This window comes from Hemibagrus wyckioides, linkage group LG08 (genome assembly GCF_019097595.1).
Source record: "Hemibagrus wyckioides isolate EC202008001 linkage group LG08, SWU_Hwy_1.0, whole genome shotgun sequence".
In the NCBI taxonomy this organism is placed as follows: Eukaryota; Metazoa; Chordata; class Actinopteri; order Siluriformes; family Bagridae; genus Hemibagrus; species Hemibagrus wyckioides.
This window is the reverse complement of record NC_080717.1, coordinates 21,739,454-21,756,055: the sequence shown is the minus strand read 5'-3', so window position 1 is coordinate 21,756,055 and position 16,602 is coordinate 21,739,454. Positions and strand designations below refer to the sequence as shown.

The 16,602-nt window shown below is 36.2% G+C and overlaps 1 protein-coding gene across 1 annotated transcript; it reads right to left on the bottom strand.

Moving 5' to 3' along the window:
- Positions 1-552: 552 nt before the first annotated feature.
- grxcr1a (glutaredoxin and cysteine rich domain containing 1 a) lies at positions 553-12,589 on the bottom strand. Its single transcript, XM_058397733.1, has 4 exons — positions 12,069-12,589; positions 4,160-4,399; positions 2,581-2,646; positions 553-790 (listed from the first exon to the last, which is right to left on the bottom strand). The coding sequence occupies exons 1-4, from the start codon at positions 12,474-12,476 to the stop codon at positions 611-613; spliced, it is 894 nt and encodes a 297-aa protein (XP_058253716.1). The 5' UTR covers positions 12,477-12,589; the 3' UTR covers positions 553-610.
- Positions 12,590-16,602: the final 4,013 nt, after the last annotated feature.

Sequence of the window (16,602 nt, the reverse complement as noted above, 5' to 3'; positions counted from 1 at the left end):
TAGCTCCAGTATATATTCAGAATATTAATGTAACATTTTAAATTATGAAATTATGAATCAATGGATGATGTTCAGAGAAATTTCTTTTAATTTTAGAGGCCCCTGGCTGCAAAAGAAAAGAAATCAGGGAGCTCTGCGTTAGTGGACGTAATCTGTGAGCTTATACAGCAGACCAAACTGCAGAAGCTTTAAATCTTCTTTCTGCCTTCTCTCAACCAGATGAATTTTGGCTTGTGATGTTCCGAGGTTACAGAAAGCGTGAGCTGTAGCTCTGATTTCCTGGCAATGTTTTTGTTACTCGATTACAGCATTATAGTGAAATAGGACACAGGCAATCTGACTACAGCCTGGAAATGACTGTTGCTGCGGAGTATTAAATGACCTGATAAGCGAATCATCGCAGAGCCACTGTGATGTCAAATAAAAGTGAACGACGAATCAAATGCTTTTACAGGCTTTCTTAAAAACAACATTTATTAACAATCCCACCAGAGAACAGAACAAACAAAAAAAAATGCAGGTTTCTATTTTAATTTTTCCTAAAGTCCTTTACATGGCAAATGGTGGGTGAGAAGAAGGAGAGTGGATAGTCAGGGAGGTGTGCAGGCACTTAGTGGGAGCAGCTGGGACATGGCTGAAGGCCGTTCTCGTTGCATGCAGTGCACTTGAGGGCTTTGAAGGAGTCCGTGAAGCAGTTCCTGAACACAGACATCTTGCTGCCATGGCACATAGAGCAGGGCATGAAGGCAAAGCCGCCACACGTCTGGCATGTGTGGGGGTGCTGTACCCTCTGTGGAGCAAAACACACGTGATAGAAAGGAAAGACGCTTGTGGGGTATTTTATTGGGGGGAAATTGGTGCAGGTTTTCTCTATGAGAATCACACCAGTGCACTATATGACTCATGAATGATGATTGTGTGTGTGTGTGTGTGTGTGTGTGAGTGGGCATGTTTTTATATCTTGCTAGAGACCAGATGTCCACACAAGAAGGTCCTCACAAGCATAGTAAGACGAATGTGTGTGTGTGTGTGTGTGTGTGCGTGTGTGTTCAAATGCTGTTTCATTTGCTGGAGCAATATTGACATTATCCATTATTCACATGGCATTTATTGATGCCAATCCATAATTTATGAGAGTTTACTGATGGTTCTGTACTTAATCATGTCATAACTCAGACTTCAGTGCTCTTTAAAATTTCTCTCACATCCTGACTTGATTTCTTTTCTCTTTTCCTTTTTTGCAGAGATCACTGCCAGCTCCTGTAGCAGTTCTGCCCCTTCACTGGATTCTGCCTCACTTCAAATCCACTTAAACGTGTCTGCCAAATTAATGCATTAATTAATACGTCACACTTTGAAAAAAAAAAGGAAAAAAAAAAGTCTTCCTTATGGATTCTTCGGATAATTAAAGGTTCGTCTTAGCTTCGGATTGAAGAGCTTCCCAAATTCTTTAAAGGGAATCCCAAAGCTAATTATGGTCCTACAAGTGAATCCAGAGAACGTTCCAGAAACACTCGGCACAAGGAGGGAATACACACTACACACTGGATAGGATGCAAGTCCATCACATGGCACCATGCATAAACACACACACACTCGTTTACACCCAGTGATGAACAGGAGTCATCAGTGCCGTTGGTGGGAAAGTGGGAAGAACTCACACATGGACAGTGAACAGAGCGGATTGGGTTACTGAGCACTGAATACTGTGAGACAGTAACGTTACCCGCTACACCACCATGAAGCCCAGAACTCAATCCTTTTTAACTTGATAATGTTTACCATTTCTCTGAGAGTAATTCTCAAGATCTCAGGAATACACCATACCTAAATACCCTGGGAGACTTTCTGCTCCATTGACTGTATAGAAATCTCACCGGCCATATACCATGTGATGTTCAACCAGTTCAGAACACCTTCTACTAAAAATTCACAATTAAAACCTCAAGTCTTGATCTTGACCTGGACTCTGTTTAGGCTTTGCAATTGATTCCCGCACGTCTGAGTGTTTTATTTTCTGTCTTTATAGGTATTCCTTTGATAACACACACATGGTAATGTCTCACTGGGTCTAGTAAAGATTTAAGACCTGGATATATCAGTTGTTTAATCTGGTTCTTCATCTATCTATCTATCTATCCATTTTCTGTAGCATTTATCCTACACAGGGTTGTGGGGAGCCTGGAGTCTGTCTCGGGGGCAACCCATCGCACTCACACACCAATCACACACACTTACACATTCAGACACCCATTCACACACTACAGACAATTTAGAGGTGACGCTCAAACTATAATACATGTCTTTGGGCTGTGGGTGGAAACTGGTGTACCTGGAGGGAACAGGGCAGAGATGGGAATCAAACCGACAACCCTGGGTATTTTTGTCTTGCAATACATGCTGAGGGTCATAAACTATATGGCTTACTAGCAATCTGGACATGTGTGTGGTGTTTAGACACAAAATGAAACTCAATGAGTTTTATTTATATTGTGTAGTCTACTGTTTTATCATTAGCTAATCAAAATGGCGTAATATTCCGCGTAGTGTCACATGCATTTGACCAAAAATGCGTCTTACCTCAATTTTAGTCAGGAGGTCTTGCAGTTCCCCTGATTCATTCATACTCAGTATTTTCTCTGCACCCTGTAAAAAAGCAGAGTTTTATATATATATATATATATATATATATATGTATGGTTTTGCTGTAGAGGCATTAATGTTATACTTTTCCTAATATACACTGAATTTTTACCTTCATGGCAATGCTTAAACCAACTTTTAGCTAATATTAAAAAAGGGAAATGGATATATTAGGGTGCCAGTTAAAAGTTTCTGAACATTCTGCCATCATCCCCTCCTCTTCTGGAGGGCGCGATGAGACGTTTTTATTTATTTTATTTCACTCTGCATGTGTTGTACTTTAAGTAAGGGTTTGTATGGGTGAGTGGTGGTTGTAGGATAAACAGACAGGACAGCCGATGAGACAAAACAATATACAAGACAGAAAGTAGACGTAACAAGGACAGTATTTATCAGGAACGGTGGGTTGGGGGCTGGGGTGTGGGGTGTGGGGTGTGTGCTTGCAGAGTAGTTGTTGTGTTGGTGTAGGTGGAGTTGATTATTAGATACAATCCCAGATTTGGTTTCTGTGAATGGTGTGTGTATGGATGTGTAATATAGTGTCATGCGTATTTTCTTTCAAGCATTAGGTCCGAGATGTGTGGTACGGCGTTGATTATGTAGTTTGTCTGTAAGGTGGTTAAGGTGTTGGACTGATCGGAAGGTTGTGAGTTCAAATCCCATGTCCACCAAGCAGTGTCCGCTGGACCCTTGAGCAAGGCTCAATACTAGAAATGTAAATGTACTGTTAGCTATTGTGGAGTGATTCCTAAAGGGACTCTAAACGAGTGTGTTATTAAGTACAGGTACACTTAAAAAGTAAATCTATTAAAGCTGTCCTGAGATAAAATACTCATAACCATGGTAAAACTGTAAAACATTAATCTGTACATGGATAAATACACTGATCAGGCATAACATTATGAGCACTGAGAGGTGAAGTGAATAGCACTGATTATCTCCTTATCATGGCACCTGTTAGTGGGTGGGATATATTAGACACATTTTGTCCTCAAAGTTAGAAGCAGGAAAAATGGGCAAGCGTAAGGATTTGAGCGAGTTTGACAAATTGTGATGGCTAGACGACTGGATCAGAGCATCTCCAAAACTGCAGCTCTTGTTGAGTGTTCCCGGTCTGCAGTGGTCAGTATCTGTCAAAAGCATCCTTTAAGTACTGTCCTGTAAGTATTCATGGGCCCCACCTCGCAACCTCGGATCTGCTGCGAACAGATACCACAGCACACCTTCAGGGATCTAGTGGAGTCCATGCCTCGACGGGTCAGGGCTATTTTTGGCAGCAAAAGGGGGACCGACACAATATTAAGCGGGTGGTCATAATGTTATGCCTGATCAGTGTATGTAGTGTATTGTAAAAGCCTAATAAGTATCACTAAACCGTCAATAATAAATTTTTTACATTTCACCTATATTCAGTTTGGAATACAGTCATTGCATCAATAATGCTTAAATAATATTTATTCAAAAATGTTAGTTAGAATAAACCAGAATAAAAGCAGTTTGTAGAGAAAACACTGACCCCCAAGTAGTGTCCATCGATGAAGACCACAGGGAGGGAAGGAGGCTCTCCCACCCGTCTGCAGCGCGCCTCCAGCTCCTTGCCATACTCACTGTCCAGAGCGATGTTCTTCTCCATGAACTTCACCCTGTGGTTCTGGAAAATCTTGCGCACCAGCTCACAACGTTCAAACGTCGTTCTGACCACACGGAAGCTGGTGGTGTAGATCACGATCCGGCCAAACTCCAGAGTCAGCTCAGGCTACAATGCAAAGAGAAAAAAGAAATGACTTCAGCACATTCAAACAAAGTGAGCCTAATGTTTCTGTTTATTTCTATGATATGAATATGAGAGATTGTTCTGTAAAGCTGGTCTGGTTGAATGCAGGAGTGGAGTGCTGTGATATTGCTGTTATAATTACGCACATGATGTAAAGATTATGCACGGTCCATCTTATCAAATCCACAGGTTTCAGGTAAATAACTTAAAACACCTACAAAATCTACAGCACTTAGAAAACAATATTTATCAATGAACATGTCACAGCCAACCATAGCTACCTTCAAAATACAATTATGTGTAATAATCTTTATTTCCAATTGCATTAGTGTGTGAATCTATTTAATGCTAGAAACATCCTTTACCATGGGTCATCCATTAGTGATGAAAAATCTACATTTAATTTTGTCCTACATCAAACACCAAACCCTGTTACCTGAAACTCATTCACTCTAGTCACATGTTCAACAGGAAACTGCATCATATAAACTTCCTGAAGCTCGTAAGAAGAAGAAAGATAAGTAGTGATTGAGACTGATAGAATAGAATAAATCTAAAAGAATAGAATAGAATAAACTTTACTGTCATTGCTCATAAGGAGTACAAGAAAACTGTGGATAGATAGATAGATAGATAGATAGATAGATAGATAGATAGATAGATAGATAGATAGATAGATAGATAGATAGATAGATAGATAGATAGATAGATAGATAGATACTTTATTCATTCTGAATGGGAAATTTACAGCTTCCAGCAGTATCCACAAGCATAGATAGCATAGAATAGAATAGAATAAACTTTATTGTCATTGCGCATAAGGAGTACAACAAAACTCTGGATAGATAGATAGATAGATAGATAGATAGATAGATAGATAGATAGATAGATAGATAGATAGATAGATAGATAGAATAGAATAGAATAGAATAGACTTTATTGTCATTGTTCATAAGGAGTACAACAAAACTGTGGGTAGATAGATAGATAGATAGATAGATAGATAGATAGATAGATAGATAGATAGATAGATAGATAGAATAGAATAGAATAGAATAGAATAGAATAGAATAGACTTTATTGTCATTGTTCATAAGGAGTACAACAAAACTGTGGGTAGATAGATAGATAGATAGATAGATAGATAGATAGATAGATAGATAGATAGATAGATAGATAGATAGAATAGAATAGAATAGAATAGAATAGAATAGAATAGAATAGACTTTATTGTCATTGTTCATAAGGAGTACAACAAAACTGTGGGTAGATAGATAGATAGATAGATAGATAGATAGATAGATAGATAGATAGATAGATAGATAGATAGATAGATAGAATAGAATAGAATAGAATAGAATAGAATAGAATAGAATAGACTTTATTGTCATTGTTCATAAGGAGTACAACAAAACTGTGGGTAGATAGATAGATAGATAGATAGATAGATAGATAGATAGATAGATAGATAGATAGATAGATAGATAGATAGAATAGAATAGAATAGAATAGACTTTATTGTCATTGTTCATAAGGAGTACAACAAAACTGTGGGTAGATAGATAGATAGATAGATAGATAGATAGATAGATAGATAGATAGATAGATAGATAGATAGATAGATAGATAGATAGATAGATAGATAGAATAGAATAGAATAGACTTTATTGTCATTGTTCATAAGGAGTACAACAAAACTGTGGGTAGATAGATAGATAGATAGATAGATAGATAGATAGATAGATAGATAGATAGATAGATAGATAGAATAGAATAGAATAGAATAGACTTTATTGTCATTGTTCATAAGGAGTACAACAAAACTGTGGGTAGATAGATAGATAGATAGATAGATAGATAGATAGATAGATAGATAGATAGATAGATAGATAGATAGATAGATAGATAGAATAGAATAGAATAGAATAGAATAGAATAGACTTTATTGTCATTGTTCATAAGGAGTACAACAAAACTGTGGGTAGATAGATAGATAGATAGATAGATAGATAGATAGATAGATAGATAGATAGATAGATAGATAGATAGAATAGAATAGAATAGAATAGAATAGACTTTATTGTCATTGTTCATAAGGAGTACAACAAAACTGTGGGTAGATAGATAGATAGATAGATAGATAGATAGATAGATAGATAGATAGATAGATAGATAGATAGATAGATAGAATAGAATAGAATAGAATAGAATAGAATAGAATAGACTTTATTGTCATTGTTCATAAGGAGTACAACAAAACTGTGGGTAGATAGATAGATAGATAGATAGATAGATAGATAGATAGATAGATAGATAGATAGATAGATAGATAGATAGATAGATAGATAGAATAGAATAGAATAGAATAGACTTTATTGTCATTGTTCATAAGGAGTACAACAAAACTGTGGGTAGATAGATAGATAGATAGATAGATAGATAGATAGATAGATAGATAGATAGATAGATAGATAGATAGAATAGAATAGAATAGAATAGAATAGAATAGACTTTATTGTCATTGTTCATAAGGAGTACAACAAAACTGTGGGTAGATAGATAGATAGATAGATAGATAGATAGATAGATAGATAGATAGATAGATAGATAGATAGATAGAATAGAATAGAATAGAATAGAATAGAATAGAATAGACTTTATTGTCATTGTTCATAAGGAGTACAACAAAACTGTGGGTAGATAGATAGATAGATAGATAGATAGATAGATAGATAGATAGATAGATAGATAGATAGATAGATAGATAGAATAGAATAGAATAGACTTTATTGTCATTGTTCATAAGGAGTACAACAAAACTGTGGATAGATAGATAGATAGATAGATAGATAGATAGATAGATAGATAGATAGATAGATAGATAGATAGATAGATAGATAGAATAGAATAGAATAGAATAGAATAGAATAGACTTTATTGTCATTGTTCATAAGGAGTACAACAAAACTGTGGGTAGATAGATAGATAGATAGATAGATAGATAGATAGATAGATAGATAGATAGATAGATAGATAGATAGATAGATAGATAGATAGATAGATAGAATAGAATAGAATAGACTTTATTGTCATTGTTCATAAGGAGTACAACAAAACTGTGGGTAGATAGATAGATAGATAGATAGATAGATAGATAGATAGATAGATAGATAGATAGATAGATAGATAGATAGATAGATAGATAGAATAGAATAGAATAGAATAGACTTTATTGTCATTGTTCATAAGGAGTACAACAAAACTGTGGGTAGATAGATAGATAGATAGATAGATAGATAGATAGATAGATAGATAGATAGATAGATAGATAGATAGATAGATAGAATAGAATAGAATAGAATAGAATAGAATAAACTTTATTGTCATTGCGCATAAGGAGTACAACAAAACTCTGGGTAGATAGATAGATAGATAGATAGATAGATAGATAGATAGATAGATAGATAGATAGATAGAATAGAATAGAATAGAATAGAATAGAATAGAATAGACTTTATTGTCATTGTTCATAAGGAGTACAACAAAACTGTGGGTAGATAGATAGATAGATAGATAGATAGATAGATAGATAGATAGATAGATAGATAGATAGATAGATAGATAGATAGAATAGAATAGAATAGAATAGACTTTATTGTCATTGTTCATAAGGAGTACAACAAAACTGTGGGTAGATAGATAGATAGATAGATAGATAGATAGATAGATAGATAGATAGATAGATAGATAGATAGATAGATAGAATAGAATAGAATAGAATAGAATAGAATAGACTTTATTGTCATTGTTCATAAGGAGTACAACAAAACTGTGGGTAGATAGATAGATAGATAGATAGATAGATAGATAGATAGATAGATAGATAGATAGATAGATAGATAGATAGAATAGAATAGAATTAGAATAGAATAGAATAGACTTTATTGTCATTGTTCATAAGGAGTACAACAAAACTGTGGGTAGATAGATAGATAGATAGATAGATAGATAGATAGATAGATAGATAGATAGATAGATAGAATAGAATAGAATAGAATAGAATAGAATAGACTTTATTGTCATTGTTCATAAGGAGTACAACAAAACTGTGGGTAGATAGATAGATAGATAGATAGATAGATAGATAGATAGATAGATAGATAGATAGATAGAATAGAATAGAATAGAATAGACTTTATTGTCATTGTTCATAAGGAGTACAACAAAACTGTGGGTAGATAGATAGATAGATAGATAGATAGATAGATAGATAGATAGATAGATAGATAGATAGATAGATAGATAGATAGATAGATAGAATAGAATAGAATAGAATAGAATAGAATAGACTTTATTGTCATTGTTCATAAGGAGTACAACAAAACTGTGGGTAGATAGATAGATAGATAGATAGATAGATAGATAGATAGATAGATAGATAGATAGATAGATAGATAGATAGATAGAATAGAATAGAATAGAATAGACTTTATTGTCATTGTTCATAAGGAGTACAACAAAACTGTGGATAGATAGATAGATAGATAGATAGATAGATAGATAGATAGATAGATAGATAGATAGATAGATAGATAGATAGATAGATAGAATAGAATAGAATAGAATAGAATAGAATAGACTTTATTGTCATTGTTCATAAGAAGTACAACAAAACTGTGGGTAGATAGATAGATAGATAGATAGATAGATAGATAGATAGATAGATAGATAGATAGATAGATAGATAGATAGAATAGAATAGAATAGAATAGACTTTATTGTCATTGTTCATAAGGAGTACAACAAAACTGTGGGTAGATAGATAGATAGATAGATAGATAGATAGATAGATAGATAGATAGATAGATAGATAGATAGATAGATAGATAGATAGAATAGAATAGAATAGAATAGAATAGAATAGACTTTATTGTCATTGTTCATAAGGAGTACAACAAAACTGTGGGTAGATAGATAGATAGATAGATAGATAGATAGATAGATAGATAGATAGATAGAATAGAATAGAATAGAATAGAATAGAATAGACTTTATTGTCATTGTTCATAAGGAGTACAACAAAACTGTGGGTAGATAGATAGATAGATAGATAGATAGATAGATAGATAGATAGATAGATAGATAGATAGATAGATAGATAGATAGAATAGAATAGAATAGAATAGACTTTATTGTCATTGTTCATAAGGAGTACAACAAAACTGTGGGTAGATAGATAGATAGATAGATAGATAGATAGATAGATAGATAGATAGATAGATAGATAGATAGATAGATAGATAGAATAGAATAGAATAGAATAGAATAGACTTTATTGTCATTGTTCATAAGGAGTACAACAAAACTGTGGGTAGATAGCTATCTATCTAGCTATAGATAAAGAGTGTTTTAAAGAGTGTACGGTGCATAGTGTAATCATTGTGTAGTACGATCTCATGCCCACGCAGGGTTTTTCCACTTCCTGTCCAGTGTTCCATGGACAGACTCCAGGATAAAAAGCTTATTAGAAATGAGAGAATGAATAAATTAAATTGAATCATTAATCGCTGATTAGAATCACACCACAGTCAAAATCCATATAAAAATATGATTCTCATTTCCTGATATTTGCAACAAATTCTTTCATTTTGACGGTGCAAGCGTTTGTGGGATTTTGTGAGTCACTGAGGCTGTGATCACATTGTACTTCTAGCACATCGAGTCATGTGATAACGTGTGAATCAGATATTCACACTTCACACTCTGTAGTGTGTGAGATACTAAAAAAGTGCATATGCCAAAATGTGACTATGCAACGAAAATGATAGATAGATAGATAGATAGATAGATAGATAGATAGATAGATAGATAGATAGATAGATAGATAGATAGATAGATAGATAGACAGATTAAATCTTAGATTTAATTTATAATAATCTCCTATTAAAAATTATTAGATAAATTTGCCCATATTAATATTTTACTTAGTAAGTTATTATTTCTTGAAGCTTTGATGAATGAATGAACGAATGAACCAATTAGTTAATTAATTAATTTACTCATTTATTAGTTAATTCTAATTACTTCATTCGTTCATTCATTAATTCATTCGTTCATTTATTTATTCATTCATTCTAACTTAGTTGATTCTTATGAACTAGTTGATTCTTGTTCATTCGTTCATTAAATCATTAGTTAATTCTAATTACTTCATTCATTTAATTCATTCATTCACTCAACTTTAGTGACCTCTATCCTGGTCAGACTCACAGCGTATCCGAGTACAACCCAGCATTTCTTTCTTTCTTTCTTTCTTTCTTTCTTTCTTCCTTTCTTTCTTTCTTTCTTTCTGTCTGTCTGTCTTATCTCTCATGCTTCCTTTCTTTCTTTCTTTCTTTCTTTCTTTCTTTCTGTCTTATCTCTCATGCTTTCTTTCTTTCTGTCTTATCTCTCATGTTTTCTTTCTTTCTTTCTTTCTGTCTTATCTCTCATGTTTTCTTTCTTTCTTTCTTTCTTTCTTTCTTTCTTTCTTTCTTTCTTTCTTTCTTTCTTTCTTTCTTTCTTTCTGTCTTTCTTTCTTATCTCTTATGCTTTCTTTCTTTCTACCTTTCTTTCTTTCTGTCTGTCTTATCTCTCATGCTTCCTTTCTTTCTTTCTTTCTTTCTTTCTTTCTTTCTTTCTTTCTTTCTTTCTTTCTTTCTCTTTCTTTCTTATCTCTTATGCTTTCTTTCTTTCTTTCTTTCCTATCTCTCATGCTTTCTTTCTTATCTCTCATGCTTTCTTTCTTTCTTTCTTTCTTTCTTTCTTTCTTTCTTTCTTTCCCTCTTATGCTTTCTTTCTTTCTTTCTTTCTTTCTTATCTCTCATGCTTTCTTTCTTTCTTTCTCTCTTTCCAATCTACAAGACCTACAAGAGGATCGAGAGAAGAAAACTGCATTGTTAAAACTTGCAAAATATCAGGAAAGCTTTTGCAAAGCTCGTTCTTTTGGGCTGTACATTAGTGGTAACATAAATTTATTTTAAAGTTATACACCAAATATACCAAGTAAGCATTTACTACTGAGATGAATGATCTTAAAAACATTTTCAGAAACCTTTGTTCTTGGACTTTGTTTGACTAAGATTACAATGAAGATCTACAATGAAGGATTTTTTACTACATCCCAGAAAATTATTATAGTAACTTATTTTTGTATACCATGCATCTCCAAGTTAAAGTCAACAACCCAGGAAATGTTTGATCTTACTCCACAAATATGCAAACTGAACTTGACGTCACGTGACACAGCCTTCGAGAGATCAGAAGAGAGATCAGAAAGTGGAAGATTAAGCTTCCAGATTAAATACATTAAGCTGATTAACTCAGCCGAAACACTTAAAGAAATCTCTCATTAATCTTTCATTGTACAGTGACCTTGTCCTCTGAGACAGCTCGATTGACCAGCCAGAGCAGAGAGGACGTGTAACCAATCGCAGGTCAGGAAGGAGACTCTGACCCCCCTGAGGACACCTGGGGCAGATGATTCTTTTAAAAAATTGCTCTAATGAGTTAGAACACATTAATAAACACATTATTAAGACAAATCTAATTCAAATTATGTTTGCCTAAGCATGAAGAGACTGTAGCTTTGAGAAATCTCCTCTGTATTTACCTCAGTGATTTTGGTCAGGTTGTCGAACACTATTTGCCCAGCGCTGACTTTATGCTTGACTCCCCGCACTGTCCCATTCTTGCTCAGGATGTTGACCCGTTTGGTGCTGAACACTCTGTCCTTGTCCTTGGCTCCAGCATACAGAAGCAAGTCATCTGGCTCGCTCTCGCTGTCGTCCAACTCGGAGCCCAGGTACACCGCAATGTGACCATTGGGCTCTCCGCTGGTGGATGGTGTGCTGGCCCGCTCCACTTCCGAGCTACTGGTGCAGTCCGAGTCCAGAGAGTCTGACGGCCCGTCATCTTTAAACATCTCCTTCAGAACCCGGCCGCTGCTCCCTGAAGCCACCCTGAACCTCACTCGCTTCTGGGGCTTTTCGCCCTCCACTGATAACAAAGTCCCCTCCATCGTGTTTCCAAAACAGCTTACATCTTCCACACAATGTTGCTTTAATCCACCGGTTTTTGAAGCAGGATAGCGAGGTTATCATTTATTTCTCCATATTTCCCAGCAGAGGTGAATGATACAAAATCCCCAGGAAAAGACAGAGCTCTGAGGCAGACTTCAGCAGCCTCATTGCCAGTGTTACTGAGCAAGTTAATAATGCATGCATGTGTACCATGGTTACTGGGAAAGCAAGCCATGACGAAACCGATCGTACTCTTTAAATTTTTATCACACTTTGAATTTTTTTTTCTTTCTCAGTAGTGTGATAGGAAAAACCTATATGGGCATTTTGGAGGCAATTTAAATGATCATCTCCCTTTTTTTTTTTTTTTTACATTTTTTGTGCCTATGTTTTTTTGGATTATGATGAAATTTAAGCTAGCAGCTCGATTTATAATTCCGTCAGGCTTTACATCCACGTTTTGAGCCATGCATTGATTTGTATTTCATGCACTTCCTTTTATACAGTTTGCAGGATCCTAGGCTGACACATCAGAGAGGAAAAGGTTTTATATTTGCATGCATTGTTCGTTTATATCTGCAGAATCAGAGAAGCCTTTTATTGCCATGTAGCACTTAATGAAATTAAACTGGGTCCACACCTACACACCTGCTGCACAACGACAAATGAGTGCCATATGGAGAAACTGAGCTGTTCTCTTATTGGCTGCAGTTCATCTCCATGAGCCTTCTTGTGCAACTGCTGGCTGACGAACTCCACTCAGCAGACAGCAGACCCCTAGCAGGCCACTTAATACTAACACCTGGGTTGGATCGCAGGTGGTGATCACGGGTGGCCGCGTGGACATGTGATATGTCAGGTGGAAATGAAACAAAGTTGTTTCAATGGAGCATATCATTGTAGGAGTTTCCACTAAAGCCAACAGGAGAATCAGGCCTTCAGTGGAAAATCTTTTTCAACTGTTCTTTGTTTATTTGTTTCGTAGCTCATGATCCTACTTGATAAATCTTTCCGATTGCAGAAAACTTGAACGGCAGAAAATAATGAACGTCCAACCTCTCTCTGTTTGCCTGTCCATCAATTTAGAAACCTCCAGCTCTTAGAATTATTCAGTTTTTAATGCAGTATTTAACTTAATGGTAAGTATAGTCATTTTTGTGTCATGTCTGTTTATCATTGGTCAGGAAGTGTGATAAGTGATATATATTTACTTTACTCATGACAGCAAACCATGTAGTCAATGTTATAAATGTACCAAGATAATATGTTGATTGATCTCAATCCAATACTACATCATAACTTACTTAAAGGTTAGTAGAGTTACCGTTTGTTTACTTGTGTTTCCATAGTTTGGCCTTTTGAGTAAATTCTTAAGAGAAAGGCTATTTTTGTATGAATTTCTTTATTCATTCATCCTTATTCATCACTTTTTATCCTGTTCTGGATCCGAATCCAATCTCAAGGACACTGTCCATCACAACACCGTACGCAGTCACGTTCAGACACTCCGTCATACTTAGAGAGGTAACATCGAGTCACCAATCCACCTACTGGCATGTTTTTTGTAAGGTAGGAGGAAATTGGAGAACCCACAGGAAACCCACACAGTCATGGGGTAGAATATGCAAAACCTTACACAGACAGTAACCCGAGCTCAAGATCGAACCATGGACCCCGCTTTTGTGAGGCTAGAAACGCTACCTGCTGCACCACCATGCTGCTCTGCTTGAAATTTTATGTGTCCTTAAACAGCAGGCTTCAGCTCATTTCAATTTAACACTCTATCACTCTATCCAGTCCCTGTACTCCAGTGAAAGAGACCATTGGTACTTTGTTCCATTTTGAAGCTCTACCATTTAAAAAAAATGCTAACCGCATATCATTACAGCAGATTCAGTCAGAGGATAACTATGAGCCATAACCTGCCCAGACCATTCCAGCTGTCTGCTCTAATGGTAATCACGTACCCGAATCTCTCATTTATACTGCAATGACTCTCTCCTGTCTCTCTTACAGGATGACCAGGTCTGGTTTCTGTTGCTTCCCTTTATTGTCAGGGTCACTTCTGCTGGCTCTGGAGGCTTTGCCATGTTACAGGATTTCTGTGCTTCTTAATATAAAAGGCCATTCAGACAGTGACGAATGATAATGTCAGTAAGTGGTGCCATACACATTATCTCTGTTTAGGCAGCATGCTGATCACCTTCACTGAGCACAACAAGGGTGAACCAAATGACAGAAACCAGACATGAACAAGGACCATGATGTTGTTTGATTTACAGTAAAAAAACACAGCCACACTGTGAGTCGACTGCATCAGCTATGAACAAAGTCTTGCGCTGCACCTCGCTATCTCAGATCCACTAGAACTGCTCGACTGGTCCCACCATCTCTCAGGGTACACCTAGATGTCCGTACATCCGAGTCACTGACTGTCTTCCAACGACGGACGAAGATCTACCTCTTCCAAAGGCACTTAAACTAGCTCTTATTTTTCCCTGTTTGTTTTATGTATTGTTGTATGTTGTATGCACATATAAAGAAAAACCCTCAGTTTTTAGGCTGATGGTATCCTAAGTCTGTGACCTATTGAACCAGTGTTAATGTATTCACTGACAGTGTACATCATCACATTTCCGAAATGTCACTCCGTTGTTGCTAGACGTGCCTGTTTGCATTGCTAATTGTTCTGAAAGCAATGAAGTGAGGAAATACACACCAAAAAAAGAGTGCTAAAAAACCCCATGGAATGAATGTCATGTTTTTACAACAGCTTTTATCTCATTTCTGCAAACTGCATTTCACCAGGGTGTGGAAACTGTTCAACCCTCTCCAGGACTGCTCTCCTCTCTCTGCACTACACCTACATCAGGTGATGCAGTTCTAGAGCTGCTGCACCCATCAAGGACTCCACCCACCCTGGTAATGATCTGTTCAGCCTGCAGCAACCAGGCAAGCGCTTCCGTAGCCTGATAGCTAAAACTGAGAGTCTCAGGAGGGGCTTCTACCCAAAAGGCCATCAGACTCCTCAACATAGATCATACAGATCACCATACAGACTCTGTCACTCTGTACTCCACTAACTCTCCACACACTGTACTTTAGTTTAGTACATTAACATAACAACAAACATTTCTGTACAAATATTTCTCATTGCTTCTTATTTCATATTTATAGTTCTCTCTGTATTTAGTATTTTTTGCTATATTTTGCTACATTGGGTAATATTTTGTTATATTTTTTGTTATAATTTCGTGTATTTTAGTATTTTTTGTTATATTCCTTCTTATTTTATCCATTACCTGTGTTTCTGGATACTGCTGGAAGCTGTAAATTTCCCTTTGGGATGAATAAAGTATCTATCTATCTATCTATCTAGTTAATTAAAGGCACAGTCTAAGGAGGAGTAGGTCAGGTTTTCATTACCAAAATGCATCCATCCCTCCAGTCTCTACACTGATTATCCTACTGGGTCACTAGGAACCTTAAGTAGTCTGTATTTGTCACATATACATTACTGCACTGTAAAACACTTTCTTCACATACCCCATTCTGTGGGTCTGGGGTCAGAGCACATGGTCAGCCATGATACAGCGCCCCTGGAGCAGAGTGGGTTGAGGGCCTTAACTCAAGGGCCCAACAGTTGCAGCTTAGCAGTGCTGGGGCTTGAACCTTGATCTTCCGGGTCAACATCCCAGCCCCTTAACCACTTGAGCTACCACAGCCCCAAAGGTCATGGGTTGGCCAGGAAGCAAACCCAGGTCAACTGGTTAGAAGGCGGCTACGCTCACCACTATACCACAACCTAGAGCTTATACTAGGTGACTCGGGTCACAAGTTTGGGTACACCCGGGACAGGACGCCAGTCTGTCTCAGAGCACAATCACACACACACACACACCTATTCTGTGTGTGAAAAATGTGACAAATAAAATTTTAAAATTGTGTATCAGTGTTTCACCTCCTACAGCTTTGACTGATACAAGGACTTCCTATTTTTGTGGAAAAAAATCCCTGTGTACTTCACCTACCTTTTACCAATCTACACTAATGACTAATTATTAAAGTCACTATAATGGTAACTTCCATGATTCTTGTCTTATGATTGCTCCTTATTTGTTCTTA